A 17,127-nucleotide genomic window follows, 5' to 3' on the forward strand; every position below is an offset into this window, starting at 1 on the left:
AGACTCGATCGAAAGCCTTTGAGATGTCAAGTGCAATGGCAAAGCTTTCGCCAAAGTCCCGAAAGGAGGATGACCAGGAGTCTGAAAGGTAGGTGAGAAGATCGCCAGTGGAGCGTCCCTGACGGAACCCATACTGACGATCGGAAAGAAGGTTGTGATAGGAAAGATGCCTTAAAATTTTTCTATTAAGAATTGACTCGAAAACTTTTGAAATACAGGACGTTAAAGCAATTGGACGATAGTTGGAGGGTTGGGAGTGGTCACCCTTCTTTGGGACTGGCTGAATGAGAGCAAACTTCCAGCAAGAAGGAAAGGTACAAGTTGACAGACAAAGACGAAAGAGTTTGCCTAGGCAGGGTGTAAGCACAGAAGCACAGTTCTTGAGAACAACAGGAGGGACCCCATCAGGCCCATATGCCTTGTTAGTACTGAGGCCAGTGATGGCAGAAAATACATCAACTGAAGAAATTTTAATGTCAGCCATGAGGAAGTCAGAGGGGGGAAGTGATGGAGGAACAGCACCGGAATCGTCTAAGGTAGAATTGGAGGAGAAAGTCTGTGCGAAGAGATCTGCTTTATCAGTAGAAGAAATAGCTACAGAACCATCAGAGTAGAAAAGAGGAGGGAAGGATGATGAGGTAAAGTTGTTAGAAAGATTTTTGGCAAGATGCCAGAAGGAGCGGGAAGAATTAGAGTTGGAGAGTTGAGAGCATTTAGTATGGATGAAATTATTTTTAGTAAAGCGAAGAACAGACTTAGCACGATTCCGGGCAGAAACGTAAAGATGATGTGATTCAGGGGTGGGTTGGCTCCGGTACCTTTTGTAGGTCCTCTCCTTGTTGCGGACGGCATTAGAACAAGCGTGATTAAACCAAGGCTTTCTTGCTTTAGTCAAAGGATATGAGAAAGGAATGTATGCTTCCATGCCCGAGAGAATAACCTCCGTAATGCGCAAGGCACACTCAGATGGCTCACGGCCATGGAAGCAATAATCATTCCAGGGAAAATCAAAGAAGTACTGCCTGAGGGCCTCCCAGTCTGCGGCTCCAAAATGCCACAGACGACGTTTCCCTGGAGGGTCCACAGGCCGTACCGGAGTGATAGGACAGGTTAAGGTAATAAGGTTGTGATCGGAGGAGCCCAACGGAGAGAAAAGATTAATAGAGTAAGCAGAAGGATTAGTTGTGAGGAAGAGGTCAAGTATGTTGGAGCTCTCTCCAAGGCGGTCAGGGATACGGGTAGGGTGCTGTACAAGCTGCTTTAGGTCATTAAGGATAGAAAAGATGTAGGCTTGTTCACCAGGTGGATCCGTGAAAGGAGAGGAGAGCCAAAGGTGGTGGTGAACATTGAAATCTCCAAGAATGGAGATTTCAGAGAAAGGAGAAATGGAAAGAATGTGTTCCATCGTAGAAGTAAGATAGTCGAAGAATTTTTGATAGTCAGTAGAATTAGGGGATAAGTAAACAGCACAGATATATTTAGTCAGAGAATGACAGGAAAGCCGAAGCCAGAGTGTGGAGAATTCGGAAGAATCAAGTTCAGGAACACGAGAGCAAGATAAGTCGTTGCGTATATATACACAACAGCCACCTTTGGCTTTGAAATGAGTATAGAGAAAGTAGGAGGATACAGAAAAGGGTTTGCTGTCAGTTGCCTCAGACAGCTGAGTCTCCGTTAGAAAAAGAAGGTGAGGTTTAGAGGAGGAGAGGTGGTGCTCAACAGAGCGAAAGTTAGAGGAAAGGCACCGAATGTTGCAGAAATGAAGAAGAAGAGAGTCAGACAGTGGTTCCAGGCACCTTGAGTCGTCATCGGGAGAGGGGCAGATGGTGGGGGCATTTATGGTCCCCCCCCCTGGGGACTCCGAGGCTTGATATAACGACGCCATTTTAGGTAAATTTTGAATAGGAAGTGTAGTGTGTACTGTGCATGTAGTTTGGTGAAGATAGTTAGAGAAATTTGTACTGGAGAGCATGCTGGCCTACTCTCTGTGTAACTGAGACACTGAAAAAGTTCAGCAAAGGGGGATGGTCAGGAACTAGTCCTGAGGGCTGATGAAACGGGAGCTCCAGCACTCCCTGTCATCAGCTTTCCATCCACCTCGGGAGTACTGCCCTGCTCGACTGGTGCTACAGATTTATGTCCCCCTTCCCCCTGGAGACTCTTACGCTTGTTTATGAGATACCATTTTGGTTGGATTTTGAACAGGAGGTGTAGTGTGTAATGTACACGTAGTTTGGTGTTGACAGAGAAACATATACTGAAAAGCATGCTGGCCTACTCTCTGTGTTACTGAAACACTGAAAAAGTTCACCAAATTGGATGGTCAGGAACTAGTTGTGGGGGCTGTTGTAATGGGAGCTCCAGTTCTCCCTTTCATTAGCTTTCCATCCACCTTGGGAGTAGCTCCCTGCTCGACTGGTGCAACAGCCTACTTTCTGCCTTTCCTGGTGTGGTAATCCATCCATCTATCATCCAATATTACGTTGCCCCATGGGGAGGGTAGGAGCCCGGGGGTAGGTAAGTTGGTCCTGACATTTAAGATGAGAGTGACCAGCCTCACTTATCTGTGAGTGGCATTACATGAGCAGTGAACCCCAACCATCCCTTGGATGTAAACCTTCACAGGCTCAAACCCGATTGGAGTGTCATAATTACTATTTTTTTGTGTGTCCAACTCTGGGCATAGGCTTCACAGCCTGCTTCCAAGGTGCAGTAGTCCTCCTACATGCCATTCACCTCTACATGTCACCACTTCAACGCTAACACCGACCGTCCATATTGAATACATGCTAGGGGCTGTCTCATACAGGAATGGTAGATGATCTTTGGATATGTCGTGCATGGAGATTCCAGAGCAGTACTACCTTATCGCCACTCCTGCTACCAAAGTAGGGTTGATGGTCACTGAGATCTAGCCTATCTCGGACCAAGAACTCACAGGCATAGGGAACTACCCAGAACCAAAGTGGAATGAAGATGAGAAGTGCTATGAAATGAACCTTGTTTGGAACACAGAAGATTGACCAGGGTCCAACTTGACATCTGCGAGGGTGAGGACCGATCAGATGATGAATCGTCTAGACACAGAGGACTTGCAGGAGTATGATCAACACCTTGTGAGTCTTTACCAAAACTCCACTATTGAATATTTACCCAGTCACTTGGATAACTCTGCATTCTTCCTGCCCCACCAAGGCATACATCAAAACAGGAAGCTAAGGTGGTGTTTGATGGCTCAGCCAAGGATGGCACAGGGAGAAGTCTGAGCTCCTACCTTGACCCTAGTATCAACCTTCTGTCCCGCCTTCTGTCTGTCATCCTGAACTTCCGTGCTGATCTTTTAGGTCGACAGGGTGACATAAAAGCAGCATTTCATCAGATACTTATCATAGACGAAGATCGCCAATACATCCTGTTTCTGTGGGCAGATAAAGTTCTCATGCTCCAGTGAGTCCCATTTGGTCTCTCTTGTTCTCCCTTCATGCTATTCCAAATTATCACCACCCAACATGAACACATGGCATAAAATCAGATCTCTGCCACCTGATTGAGCATGGGATTTGCATGGATGACCTGTGACTAAACTTTTCATCGGCTGAAGAAGCTGACGCTAGAATGAAAGAGATAAAATGCATTTTCACTGCCACTAGCATGGAGATCCACAAAATGCATAGGACAGGAACACCTTCTGAGAATTCATAGGTCCTCGGCATGGGATGGAATACTACAACGGATCGTCTGGCTGTAGTCACACCACGGCAAGAGTTGCTTCCTAGCATGAAGAGCGGACTTCTCTCTCTGTTATTGAAGCCCTTTGACCCCCTTGGCTAGTCGAGTCGTTGGTTGATCTGGGATAAAATAATCTTCCAAGACACCTAGAAGGATCCTGCTAAGCTGTCATGAGAGGGAGAACTTTCTCTAAATGTCCAAGCAGAAATAGGATGGTGGACAGATGCCCTTGACATCAGAGAGGTGTCACTTCCCTGCTACGCTGGTGCATTGATGGCGTCGGCTGCCGCCTTCTGTGACGCATATCAGAAGGCGTATTGTACTGCTATCTACACTGTTCAAGGTGGGGAGTCACACTTGTTAGCCAAAGGGAGACTAGCACCACCCTCCCAGACACTGAGCATCATTGGCTTAGCTTTTGGCAGCTATGAACTGAGTAAAGCTGGTGTGTACTCTCTGCCAAGAGCTAAATCTACATCAGTCAAAGATTCTATACTGGAGAGACTTCACGGATGAACTTAGCTGTATAAAGATTCAGTAAACCCTCAAGCTGTTCATGAGGAACAGAATCTCATCCATCCACCATTTGTCAAGCCAAGAGCAATGGCACCACGTCAGCGGCCTTGCCAATCCTACAGATCTGGGAACAAGAGGCATTTCTCTCAGTAACCTGATTATCACTCAAAACTGATGGAGGGGACATGAGTTCCTGTCAAGCCTGTCTGCTGCTGGACCACTGGAAGATGTCATCAGAGATTGCGACAAAGCTGGAGTTGAAAGACACCAACGTCACTGCCTTGAAACATGTAGCTGCCATTACAATAGAAGCCCCTCACGACAGTGTTTCTGACCCATTCATTCTAACAGACTACTCCAACCCCTAACAGGCAGTCAGCTGTACAGCCTGGATAAGGCGATACACTCATAAGTCTCATTTCCATCCTGCAGAATGCAAGACTGACTCACTCAGTCCTGAAGAATGAAAGGACATTATTCACTTCTAGATTCGTTTAATACAGGAGAAAACTTATTGTGCAGAACTGGAGGCCCTGCAAAGTTAGGCACATGAACCACCAAGTTTCTCTCTATCCAGGGTTGAACCTCATCTCGATGAAGATGATTCAGTGAGAGCCACCCCATTGACTGACAAGTCCTCTGTAATCATCCTACCTGGCGTGTGCCACATCATCGCCCTTATTGTGGATGATGCACACCGTCAATGCTTCCACCAAGGCACACACACCACTCTGGCCTTGTTATTCGCTGAGTATCTGGTCACATGGAGGACTCTCCTATGAATGGTCAGTGCATGCAGATGATGTCGTCAGTACCAAGGACTCCTGTACTACTCTCTGGAGACGTCATTACCAGAAATCTGCATGGAACCATAGTGAGCCCATGCTAAACTTAGACTACTTTGGGCCTATCTGCATGGACATCAGAGAAATCTGTGCTATCTCGTACACTGTTCACCTAGAAGTCATGAGGACACAACTTGTAGAGGGCTTTCAACTGGCCCTTAGACGCTTCTTTGGACTTAGAGGGACCCCATCCCTTACTGACAGTGATAATGCCAAGACATTCAATAGTTGTTCACCCTTTTGCCTGACTCCACACACTGGTGCTACATCCCGGCAGCTTTGCCATGGTGGGGAGCATTCCAGGAAGGATTGGTGGCCTGTGTGAAGAGGTCATTCAAGATCACCCTGCATCAGTGTTACCTCTCCTTTGACGAACCTGTTACCACCTTGCTCTCCACTTGAACCTTTGTCCCCTGATGAAGGACGATGGAGACGGTGCTTTGACTCCTGCACACTTTCGCTCTGGAGTCACATCAATTCGTGGTGTCGTCTCGCTGGCTGTTGACTCTGAACCGTGCGTGGCAAAACAGGAGACAAATTTCAGACCACCTCATTAGAGGATGGACCAGAGAGTACCTACAGATCCTAAGGACATGGAACACCAGTCCCTGTGGGCGACCTGTCCAGACACCTCATGTTGCAGAGGGGGTCAGTGGCTGATGGCGAGAATTGAAACCCTGATTCCAGTATGAGACAGTCATCCCTGCGGCTCCCCAATTTCCCTGCTATATCATATTACTCGTTGTCCACTTGACAAACTTTATTGTTTGGAGGTTTCGCCAGACTGAACCCATTACAAAGATGTCTCAGTACAGAAAACTCCAAACCTCCTGTGGATGCTGTAGTTGACTCTAGTGAGGGAGTGCAGACTGTGGACCAGGGTTTTCAAGTGGATGTGGGTGCTGCTCGGTGGATGCCTGTGGCTCCAGCTCCAATAACGACCAGATCAGACAGTCCAATCTGTCTGCCAAAATGATTTGATATGTAAATACCCTGTACTATAGCTAAAGGATAGACTGTGCAAAATCCATATGTGGATTTCGGGTGGGGAGAATGATTTGTGAATTGCGGACTCACATGTAATTGCTTGATGCTGTCGGGTCGTAAGCACAGTTAAGTTGTCTTTTAGTGGGGTACAGGAAACTGTCGATGACGTAAGGCCGTGCATGATTATTGTTAACCCTTGCTGGAATGCCCAGTTAGCGGTTGCTGGCGGTAGTCAGTACCTCACCTGCCGCAGTCACCACCACCAGTACCACCACAATGGACCACAGGACGAATTGTAAACATCTAGTTACAGTTATTATTATCTTGTTTATAATTTTGGGACTGTATCTTGAATATACATATGTTTACCTTTAACTATGAGAAATGTATTTCTTTGATTTCACACAAATACATAACACTACAACTGGGAGTTTATGTACTAGTTTATTAATATGCCGCGATGAAGAGTTTCAGCCATGAAATTACAGAATGATATTGTGACTTGAAATAATGGAATGAAACTCAAAAGCAAGAGAAGCAGCACCAATACAGGGAGAAATTATTTTAATATTTGCTTAGTGAAACAATGGAATGGGCTTCTAGCAACAGTAACTGGTGCAGAAAGTTTTGGTAAGTTTAAAATTCGGCTACACAAATATTTGAAGAGCATAGGCTATAACTAACTAAGTCTTGTTTATTTTCAGTTTGAAGTGTATACTGATGATTGTGAGACGTTTGTTTAATAATGAGAACCGTCAGTGACTGTGTATGCTCCTTCTTTTACTGATCTGTTGAATTTATATGACCTAGCGTATAGTTGTTCTGCCTCTTCTATAGAACTTTCATGCTTGTTCTTTCTAAAAGGCATTTTTTTAAATCTCTTTCTTATCAGTTTAACCGGATAATGTGGTAGCTGGGGGAAAGCCCCCTCTTTTCAATCCTTTTCTCATACGCGTTGGTTAGATCCTCGTAGAATTAGAACTTTTTCCAACAGATAACCTCGTCCTGGGTCAACAAACTTCCTGCTATGTGTACTTCCTATGGACTCCTGTATATTTCGATCACTTAAATAAAGCCCATGGGCTCTACTAAGAAGCAGTGACTCTGGTGTTTTGGAACAACTGATTGAGATGTGCTCAAGCCGTATTTCCTTGATTATCCCTGGAATGATTATAGTTTCCACGGTCAAGAGCCATCCAAGAGATCACACATTGCGAATATTATTTTCTTCGGCATGGAACTATACATTCCGTTAACTTATCCTGTAGTTTAATCATGCTTCTTCAAATGCTGCTCACAACAAAGAGGACAACAAAAGGAACTGACATCAAGCCACCCCAGAATCTCTTTTCTCACATATTTCTACCTGGAGTTGTATTAAGTTTGTTCTCGACTGTGGCAAGAATGATTTACTTCATACAAAATGCTCTCTGATTCTAATTCTTCCTGCCCCTTCAGCCACCTTGCCAAAAACATTTCTAACATATTTACTTGATCCTATTCTCCTTTTCTGCACTCTGATGGCACTGGAGCTCTTTCTTCTACTGACACAGCAGAACTCTTTACTCAGACTTTTTTCTCCGGCTCCACTTTAGACAATTCCAGTATGTTCTTCAGTTTCTTTCTCCCTCTGACTTGCTTATGACTTACAATTTCTTCAGTTGATGCACTTTCTTTCCTCGCTGGACTGAATGGGCCTAATAGGGTCCCTCCTGTTGTTCTCAAGAACTGTGTTTTTGTGCTTACACTCTGCATAGGTAAGTTCTTTCCCCTTTGTCTGTCGACTTGCACTTTTCCTTCTTGCTGGAATATCAGTATCGTTCGGCCTGTCTCGAAGAAGGATGATATTACCCACCCCTCTACCCATCACCTAATTGCTTTAAAATTCTCCGTTCTTAGGGTTTTTAAATATGTTCGTAAAAGACTAAATCACCTATAAATCACAGCCTTCCTGATCACCAGCTTGGTTCCGCCAGGGATGGTCCACTGGCGATATTTCCACCTTCCTCACAGACTCCAGACCATCCTCCTTTCGGGAATTTAGCGAAAGCTTCACCATTCCCACTGGCATCTCAAAGGCTTTCGATAGAGTCTGACTTAAATCTTTGAAATCCCTTCAGCCTTCCTTCGCCCTCTCTCCTTTTATCTGTATCTTCATCTCTCGCTTCCTTTCTGGTTGTTTTATATTTGCTGATGTAGACAACTTCCGGCATTCTGCAACTATCAGTAATGGTGTTCCTCAGGATTCGGTCCTGGCACTACACATCCATTCATGTAAATTGTACATCTCACTCTCTCTACTCATATGCTGATGACACCACCCTTCATTTTTCCATTCGCTTCTTGCAGTATCTTTCACAGCAGTTACTTCAACACAAAAGAGATGAGGCTATGGAACACCTACTTTCTGACTTGACTCATATAAAAAACTCAGTTGCTACATCTTTTGACCATCCAAAATCTTCAACAGGGGTATCCTTTAACATTGAACCTCAGTTCAATCTTGCATCGTCACTGAACATACTAGGGGTTTCGTTCTCTGAGGTTGTATATTGCAGAAATCATATTACCTCCCTTGCAAAATTTGCAACTGAGAGATTAGGTGTGCTAAGTCGTCCCCATACCTTCTTCACCCCACACAACCATTGATTTTATGCAAGTGTTTTATTCGCCCTTGTATCAAGAACAACTCTCATGTGTGGGGCAAGGGGGCTTCCCACATACAGTTTTTCTGAACAAGGAGTAGTCAAAGGCTTTTGGTCTCATTAACTTTCCTACTCCTACTGGCTTCCATCAATCTATGTCTTTACCACATTGTTGCCTCTTTATCTCGCTTCTATCACATCAACTGTGACACCTCTTTTGAACTGTCTGCATCCCTCATGTAAATGCTAGGTGAAATTAGGCTCGACTTCTCATTCCTATTTCACCTAACGTGGAGCGGGGTCCTCTTTCGAGACCGGAGCTAGTGCAATAAAGAGAGGCAGGACACAAAAACTCTAGGCAACAACCTTTACACGTATATTACCACAGTCAGACACAGGACAAATCAGCAGATATTACAGCACAATATAGAACAATATAAAACCTTATCTAGGTTATGTGTATCTCGCAGGATACTTGCTTTTCTGATACTAATGACAACACAACAATCCTAGTGTATCAGGAGTGCAGTAAATATAGGCGCGCGCGGGGGCGCGGGGGAGGGGGGAGTTGTGACTCACTAGGAGGAGATAGGGGAGGTGCGGGGAGTGACTTAGGACGGCTAGGAGAAAGTTATGATAATATTGGAAGGCGGCAGATATTAGCCGCGAAGTTTATATGGTTTCCACTAGCCAAGATACTTTGGTAAATGACTCTGGTCCTTGATTTACGAGTACACTTACTTGAGATTTGGGAGTGGGAGCGAGTGGTAAATAAGATTTTATGGGTAGCGTGGGGGAAGGAGAGAATACTGTTAATATTTCCTTTCACAATATTCCTTCACAGTAATGGGGGGTATGACTTTATAGGCACAGGCTTATTAATTATATAACAGAGATGTCACTCACGGGTATAGTCGATAGATCTCGTTTCACGGCGTGGGGGAAAGATAGAATACTGTTAATACTTCTTTTCTCAATATTCCTTCACAGCAATGGGGGTATGTCTTTAGAGGCATAGGCTTATTAATTATATAACAGGGATGGCACTCGCACGTATAGTCAATCAGATCTTAGTCCACGTTCTCGCCCTTCAACTTCTCACTGTGATCTGATTTGCCCCGATATGCACTATATGAAATCACTGCACAATACTTACACTAGGGGAAAGTCACACTTAACCTAAATCACTCATGTTACAATATCACTCGTATTCATCAGGGGGATAGACAGGAACATGACATTGGTGATCCTGCTGGGCTAGGGGCACCGTCGATGCGGGGCGGCTCGCAAGGGCGTCCTCTCGTGTCCTGGACTTCCTGTGGCTCCCGGACTTGGCTCTGGCGTGTTGCCTTCGGGACTGGGGCCGAATAGCTCCAGGAACCTCTGTGAGAGGTCCCGGCGTCGTGGGGGCGTGGAGAGGTCTCGCCCGGGTGTTTCGGTGAGAACCGAGAGAGACTGTTGGCTGCGGTCTCCAGCGTCTAGGACTGCCATCAGGTGAGGACTGCGGCAGCGACTTCCACTGGGGTCCGTCAGGCGCGTCTGCTCTAGAGCCAGGCGTAGAGAACAGAGACCAGGGGAGGCTGGGAGGCCTGTCTGGGACACTCTGGGACAGAGAGCCTGGACTTCAGTCTCCAGCCTTGGGGACGTCCCTCTCCTTTGCACGCCCTCGGAGCGACCATAGATCGTCTCACGAGGGAGGGAGCGACAATAGGTCGTTCCTACCACGACACTCTCGGAGCGACCATAGATCGTCTCACGAGGACGGGAGCGACCATAGATCGTCTCACGAGGACAGGAGCGACCATAGATCGTCTCTACCGGAGCACCTTGGGAGTGACCATAGATCGTCTCTACCGGAACACCTTGGGAGCGACCATAGATCGTCTCTACCTGAACGCTTTGGGAGCGACCATTGATCGTCTCTACCGGAGCACTTTGGGAGCGACCATTGATCGTCTCTACCTGAACACTTTTGGAGCGACCATTGATCGTCTCTACCGGAACACCTTGGGAGCGACCATTGATCGTCTCTACCTGAACACTTTGGGAGCGACCATTGATCGTCTCTGCCTGAACACTTTGGGAGTGACCATTGATCGTCTCTACCTGAACACTTTGGGAGCAACCATTGATTGTCTCTACCTGAACACTTTGGGAGCGACCATTGATCGTCTCTACCTGAACACTTTGGGAGCGACCATTGATCGTCTCTACCTGAACACTTTGGGAGCGACCATTGATCGTCTCTACCTGAACACTTTGGGAGCGACCATTGATCGTCTCTACCTGAACACTTTGGGAGTGACCATAGATCGTCTCTACCAGAGGGGCGCCGTCTGGAGTTTGAGTTCTAACTCCACCCCTAGCTAGCTCAGCAATTCCACTACGCGAAGGTAGTGTCCTTCTCCTACGGTGGCGGCGGCGTGGTGGCTGCATGTCACAGGGGCGCACGGCCTGGGCTGACATGCGTCGCTGTTGCCCGGAGTGGTGGTGGCTGGTGGCGGCTACCCCGTGGGGTCCGTGTGGGGGTGTCGGCATATTTGCGGGCAAACTATGTTGTTCTTGGTTTGCCCTGTCGTTGGGGATACTATGGTATTCTTCGGGGGCACTGTTCAAGCCACGCATTTTACCTCAACCACTACATCAGGTGCTTAACATTCATCTGGCAGCAAGATCACAACCTGTTTCTGTCCAACTCTCTTATGCAAGAGTTGATCAGTGCTCTCAGTCCTTCATTTATGCAACAACTCAACTCTAGAAATGTCTTCCTCTGTATTTTCTTCTGCCTATGACCCCCAGACTTTTAAACGTAAAAGTGTTCGGCTGTCTCGAAGTGAATAGATCTTGGATTTGGCTCTCTGTTACTCTTTTCTTGGAAGGAACAACAACCATATGGTGTTGTACAGTAGCCTTTAGTTTCTTCTTTCGTGCTTTTCTATCTATCCATCTGTGTGTGTGTGTGTGTGTGTGTGTGTGTGTGTGTGTGTGTGTGTGTGTGTGTGTGTGTGTGTGTGTGTGTGTGTGCGCGCGTGTGTGTGTGTGTGGATAAACGATACGATACTGACGAACATATAAACAACGAACATAGTTGTGGAAATACTGACAAACATTGGAAAAAAAAAATGTATACGTAGAACTTTTTTCTTAGACAGGGATAGCTAAACTTAGTTCTCTTGATAAGGCTGGACCACAATCAGTTAAAGAATCGATTCCTGTGATTCTGATGAGAGACTGGAGAATCGTTTTTCAAGCGTGGGAAATGATTTCACTTTTCTACAAGCGTGGGAAATGATTCCCCCTTAGTGATTCTGCTAATAGGCCTACTACAATGGGCGGAGTGAGTGCGAGTTGCTAGACACTACCAGTGATGCTTGTCACATGGTCGATGCAGTCGGTGGGAAAAACGAATAAATTCAGTGGTGGTGTATGGCAACTCAGTCCCGATGACAAATATCGACATGCCAGGTCGCTGGTGCCTCTATACTGCAAGTCGGATTCGTAGGCATTCTGCCTCGCACAAGGTTGGGCAAAAATCGAATCCAGAATCAAACTGTTAGGATAAGCATTATATATGTTTCAACTCTGAAGGAGTTACATTAACTGAAAGTTTTACAATATACACTATATGTATTGAAGACATATATATAATTAAGCTGCTGAGAATTAGAATTTTATTTACTTCCAAATTGGAAAAGTCAAACTGTACATTGCTGGAACTGTGAGAGGTCTTGGCCTAAAAAGGAACAAAAATGACCAAAGGCATCTTTCGGGAGGTCATTATAAATATGACTTCATATTAAAAGAGAATCTTAAGCCTTTCATAAGAATAAACCAACTCAAGAATCTTTGTGAATATGTCTCGTTCCTGAAAAACATCGCCTAGCATCCAACCAGACACACAGAAGCTTGTCCGAGCCAGTCTGGGGGTCCATTGTGACACAGCTCTCTCCTGGTTACAAGTGACACTCGCCTGGTTACATTGCGTGACTAAGAAACTGATGCATTCATGGGCCAACTCTTATCACTACCAGAGCCCGGCAAAAATTTATATTATTTTCATAGAGGATCCATTTTAGATATGGGCATTTTGCATTTGCTTACTCATGAATTATGGAGTATGAAATATCTAGTTTTCTGTATTCCTTTTTTTTTTCCCTCAGTAAAACAGTTATATTAATGCCATAAAGAAATTGGACCACCTAGTTGCTCTGCTCCCTATGCCTTTTGTCTACTCTGGGGAATGGATTCCAGAATCAAATGAAACGATTGTCACTGGCAATTGGAAAAGCCGATTCTAATAAGTCGAGTCTTGCCTAGCACTGCCATGTAGCCTGAGTCATTTATCACAGTATCGCCTCCACCTCTCTTCGGATCACGTATGTTGTGGGAACATAAGTGACATGGTGGAAAAAAATTCTATTCGTTCATATTTAAAATTACTTCATTTATCAGTTACGTTTGGTATGGGCAGGATCTATTCATGTTCAGGAGATCAAGTAATTCATTGGTACATCTTCAGCTTTCTCAAACGAGGAGAAAGCCATCCTGACCCAACCAAACGGACCTAACCTGCCTGGGAAGCAATGCAGCCGGAAAATAAGTCAGTTTAAATTCTCTGTGTAATGGAAGGTCATTGGATTGGTGGTGATTTCAACATGACAGTGAACTAGGAAGAGATGTAAGTCTACAGAACTGTACAATGACTATGAAGAGAACATAAGACAATTTCTTGGCAATCAGTTTAAGGAAAAAAACACCTAAGTAATAAAATAATTTTGGAGCAAAAAAGGTAGAAGCCAATGAGAAAGATATGGTCTGTATTATTAGACTTGGGATCGTATATGGGGAAGCAAATCCTCAGTCTTGGCAGTTATTGATGGCGGAGACTTGATTACTAGTTCTCAACAACTTCGTACGTCATTGCAGAATGCAGTCAGGTACAAAGTAAAACAGTCGGGTACGTTGCATCTTTGGTGTGTGCTTCAGAAAAATGTAACAAAATAGCGGTACGTCTACCACTTTGGCTTCTTATGCATTGTAAAAACAGCCGATGTCTCCTGGCCAGTAACAGAACTGATATTCTCCCATACTCACCATGTCTGGGTCTATGGCTGGGAGGGCAGCTAGCAGGGTGCCAGGTCGGGCGTCCTCCCGGAGTGTGATGTGAACGTGCTGGCGGGAGAACACTGGAGGGTTGTCGTTCAGATCCCTCACCCTCACACTCACCCACGCCGCATCCACGTGGCTGCCCTCACTCCATCCACCCTCACCCTGAATGTGTGGGAACAGGTATTAGCACAGTCCTGAGATTCACATAAAAACTTGTGATATCCACCCTCACCTTGGACTTGTGACAAGAGACATTAGACTAACCCTTAAATTCATATAAATGCATATGATTCATGGATTTTTTTTCTCTACTCTCACCCCACTCACCTTCACCTTTTATCTGTGGCAAGAGATATTAGCATAGCCCTAACACTCACGTAGGAACTTAAGACAATTTTTTTTTTTATTCAGCATTCTCACTCCAGTGCCAACGACCTGTTGACGTGGCAAGAGATAATAATCCGGTTCTGATATTCGCCGAATGACACAGGACACATACATTGACATTTCCTTAATCTCACCCATTCTCTCCCTGTCTTTATGTGGATAAATATTAGTATTGCACTAGTCACAAAATACGATTATCTTTTCATAGCTTGATCTGTTGTTGCATAAAAATAAACACGAGAAAATTCAGAATTGTCATACCACCCACCCAAGCTCTCAGGAAAAGGTTATGATTGTCTATGGACAGCAAGAGGATCATTCAGGTAGACAATCATTTTCTGATAAATAAAAATCTTCCCCTTAATACAATACTGCAGTACTTAAAATTACATTTAAATTCCAAGTTTACAACATCATTTAAGTTAGACTGTGTTCATCACTTGTCCTTGCTGTACGGTTGAGAGAGAAGGTATAATACTGTCACGAATCCACGCGAGTGTATTTATTCAAATTCGTGACATTGTACTCTGGTGAGAAAACCACGAACTCTAGTGGAATTCCCACTGGGCATCACTCAGTTCAACTGTCCTCGTATTCACTTCGATCGGGATGGTTTTCAGAACATTTGTCACTGTTTCACAAGTGACCATTCTTATGCACGACATTAGTGCTGAGTGATTTATTGCATTTCTATATCATTCGCCCTCTTTCCGTTGACCATTGAAGTTAGGCCACGCCTACTCCTGGGAAACAAGGCCATCTCTCTCACCCCCTCCTAGTTTGAACTTAGTCAGCTTTGAGTCGCCTCGAGGATAGGACCGTTTGTGCCCAGCGTAGAGCAGCGCCTCCATTGTACAGCGAATTCCTGAATCTCCACCCTGACGGTGAATTGGCGAAGCAGGCTTGCAGCAAATAGCAGCGTTTGGTGTTCATCACGCAGGTGCCCAGTCTTTCGTTCGGCTCCCCTCCACTGACCAGTATTTCTGTTCGTTTCACTAGGCTTAAGTTCGATTAGCTTTTGAATGAGCGAGTGAGTGTATTCTCTTTGTTATTTGAATTCATGAGTCCCCTAGTGACCGTGAATTCCCCTTTTGAATTCATTTTGAGACTCATATAACGTAAATTTATTTTATTGTAATCAATAAATTTACATTTCTTTTCTTTGAGCTTAATGTAATTAGAATCGTGTTTTATTTCTCCACATTAAGCTTACTTTAGTTGCCGCTCCTAGTTTGCACAAACTCTTTACATTATTCATAACTGGTACTTAGGCAAGTTCTTTTGTATCAAACTTAAATCCGTTGTGCCAGCCAGGAGTTAAGCACCGGCAAGAACCTGTCCATTATTATTATCACTAGTTATTGATTGTCAGGGGTGGAGTCACTTTCTCAAGAGGCTAACAGTACTAACAAACAGCACTTGTGAGTAATTAGTCTCTGCTGTGTTCTGTTGAGAAAGTTTATAAATTCTCGTCCTTAGAGAATCAGCGAAGTAAGCAGGCATAAAGTAAAACTTACTACTTAATTTTCACAAGTCAATTCCTTGTCTCTATTTTCGAGCAATATTTAGCATTTTTAATTCTTAAATTCACATCCTCCCATGACATCTGGCGACCTCATTCCAGGATATTAACTCCTAGCTCTAAAGTTATTAACGAAATAATACTCACTCACACCTAGGTATTTATCATTAAAGTCTATAGGCACTATATTACTGGTGGTTATTGATTCATTTCTTTTAATTTTACAGAATAGTTTTCCTAGTCAGTTGCATTTTTCTTATTTTCTTTATCAGTTTAACTAGATAAAACTGGTCAGCACCAGCCTGTGCCTATATTCTTTACTTTTTATTAATATTATTTCTCTGCAAAATAGCAGTCAGAACTCGGTCTTTAGTCCACTCAGCCTCAGCTGAGTTAGCATCATGACCACTAATGTATATGTACAGGAAGCCAAAGATATGGGGCTTACCGATCCCCAACAAAACAAAGAATATGTGCTCTCACGGGTTAGTTACGAACAACAGCGTGAGAGTGATGCCCGTGAGGAGCGTAGAATTCAACGCGAACATGAGCAAGAACAAAGCGAACATGAGCGAGAACAATGAGAGAGAGAACGTGAATACGAGCGAGAACGAGAACATGAACGTGCCGAGCACAAGGCACGTGAGAAACGTGAACTTGAGATGCTGAAGCTCAAGCAAGACTCCTTGGCTCCAGACACATCTGGTGCAGCCGACCCGAGCTCCATGAACGCTCTTCCTGCACATGTTCTGGCAACCCCACGCCTCAGGCTTCCTTCATACAAGGAAGGCGGGTGAATCGAGCCATTCATAGCTCGTTTCGATGACATGGCGCAGCTGTACCAGCTGGATGAGGCAGCTAAGCAGCTTCAGTTTCTTAGCTTGGTTGAGGTCCCTGCCCTCGATATTCTCCACAGAATTCGTGGAGACAATCTCAGGTATGAGATGATGAAGGCCAGACTCATCAAAGCGTACGGTCTCACAGTTGACAATGCCAGGAGTCAGTTTATGAGGGCGTGTCTACAAGAAAAGGAGACTGCTGTTCAGTTTCTTGATCGGCTTACTGCTTACTTAGATGAGTGGATGGAGAAAGATGAGACCCCTTGCATGCAAGAGGGGATAATTGACCTTATGCTGTGCACACAGCTAGAAAAGTCGTGGCATGCTGAGCTTATGGCTCAGCTTAAGATCTGCCAGGTAAGGGATGCCAGCCAAATGGTGGAGAAGGCTGATGCATTCTTCACTGCGTACGGGTATCAAACTTGTTAGCAACACACCTGGAACAGGAAAGCTGACAAATCTGGGAAACCGTCTCAGACTGAACCCCAGCATCAAGGCCGTTCTCATAATAATGGCCAATCCAAACAAATCGCAGAAGGACCAGGGGC

The 17,127-nt window shown here is 44.9% G+C and overlaps 1 protein-coding gene across 1 annotated transcript in view; it reads right to left on the minus strand.

Moving 5' to 3' along the window:
* The window catches only part of LOC145409023 (putative neural-cadherin 2), a 532,112-nt gene that overhangs the window by 181,197 nt on the left and 333,788 nt on the right, over positions 1–17,127 (minus strand). The window contains exon 11 of the mRNA XM_080279591.1: positions 13,817–13,993. Coding sequence (XP_080135717.1) covers positions 13,817–13,993 — 177 coding nt within the window. The remainder of the gene's footprint in view (positions 1–13,816; positions 13,994–17,127) is intronic.

Source organism: Coenobita brevimanus, chromosome 79, assembly GCF_032717465.1.
Source record: "Coenobita brevimanus isolate Jiangsu-jjx chromosome 79, ASM3271746v2, whole genome shotgun sequence".
NCBI classification, from domain to species: Eukaryota; Metazoa; Arthropoda; class Malacostraca; order Decapoda; family Coenobitidae; genus Coenobita; species Coenobita brevimanus.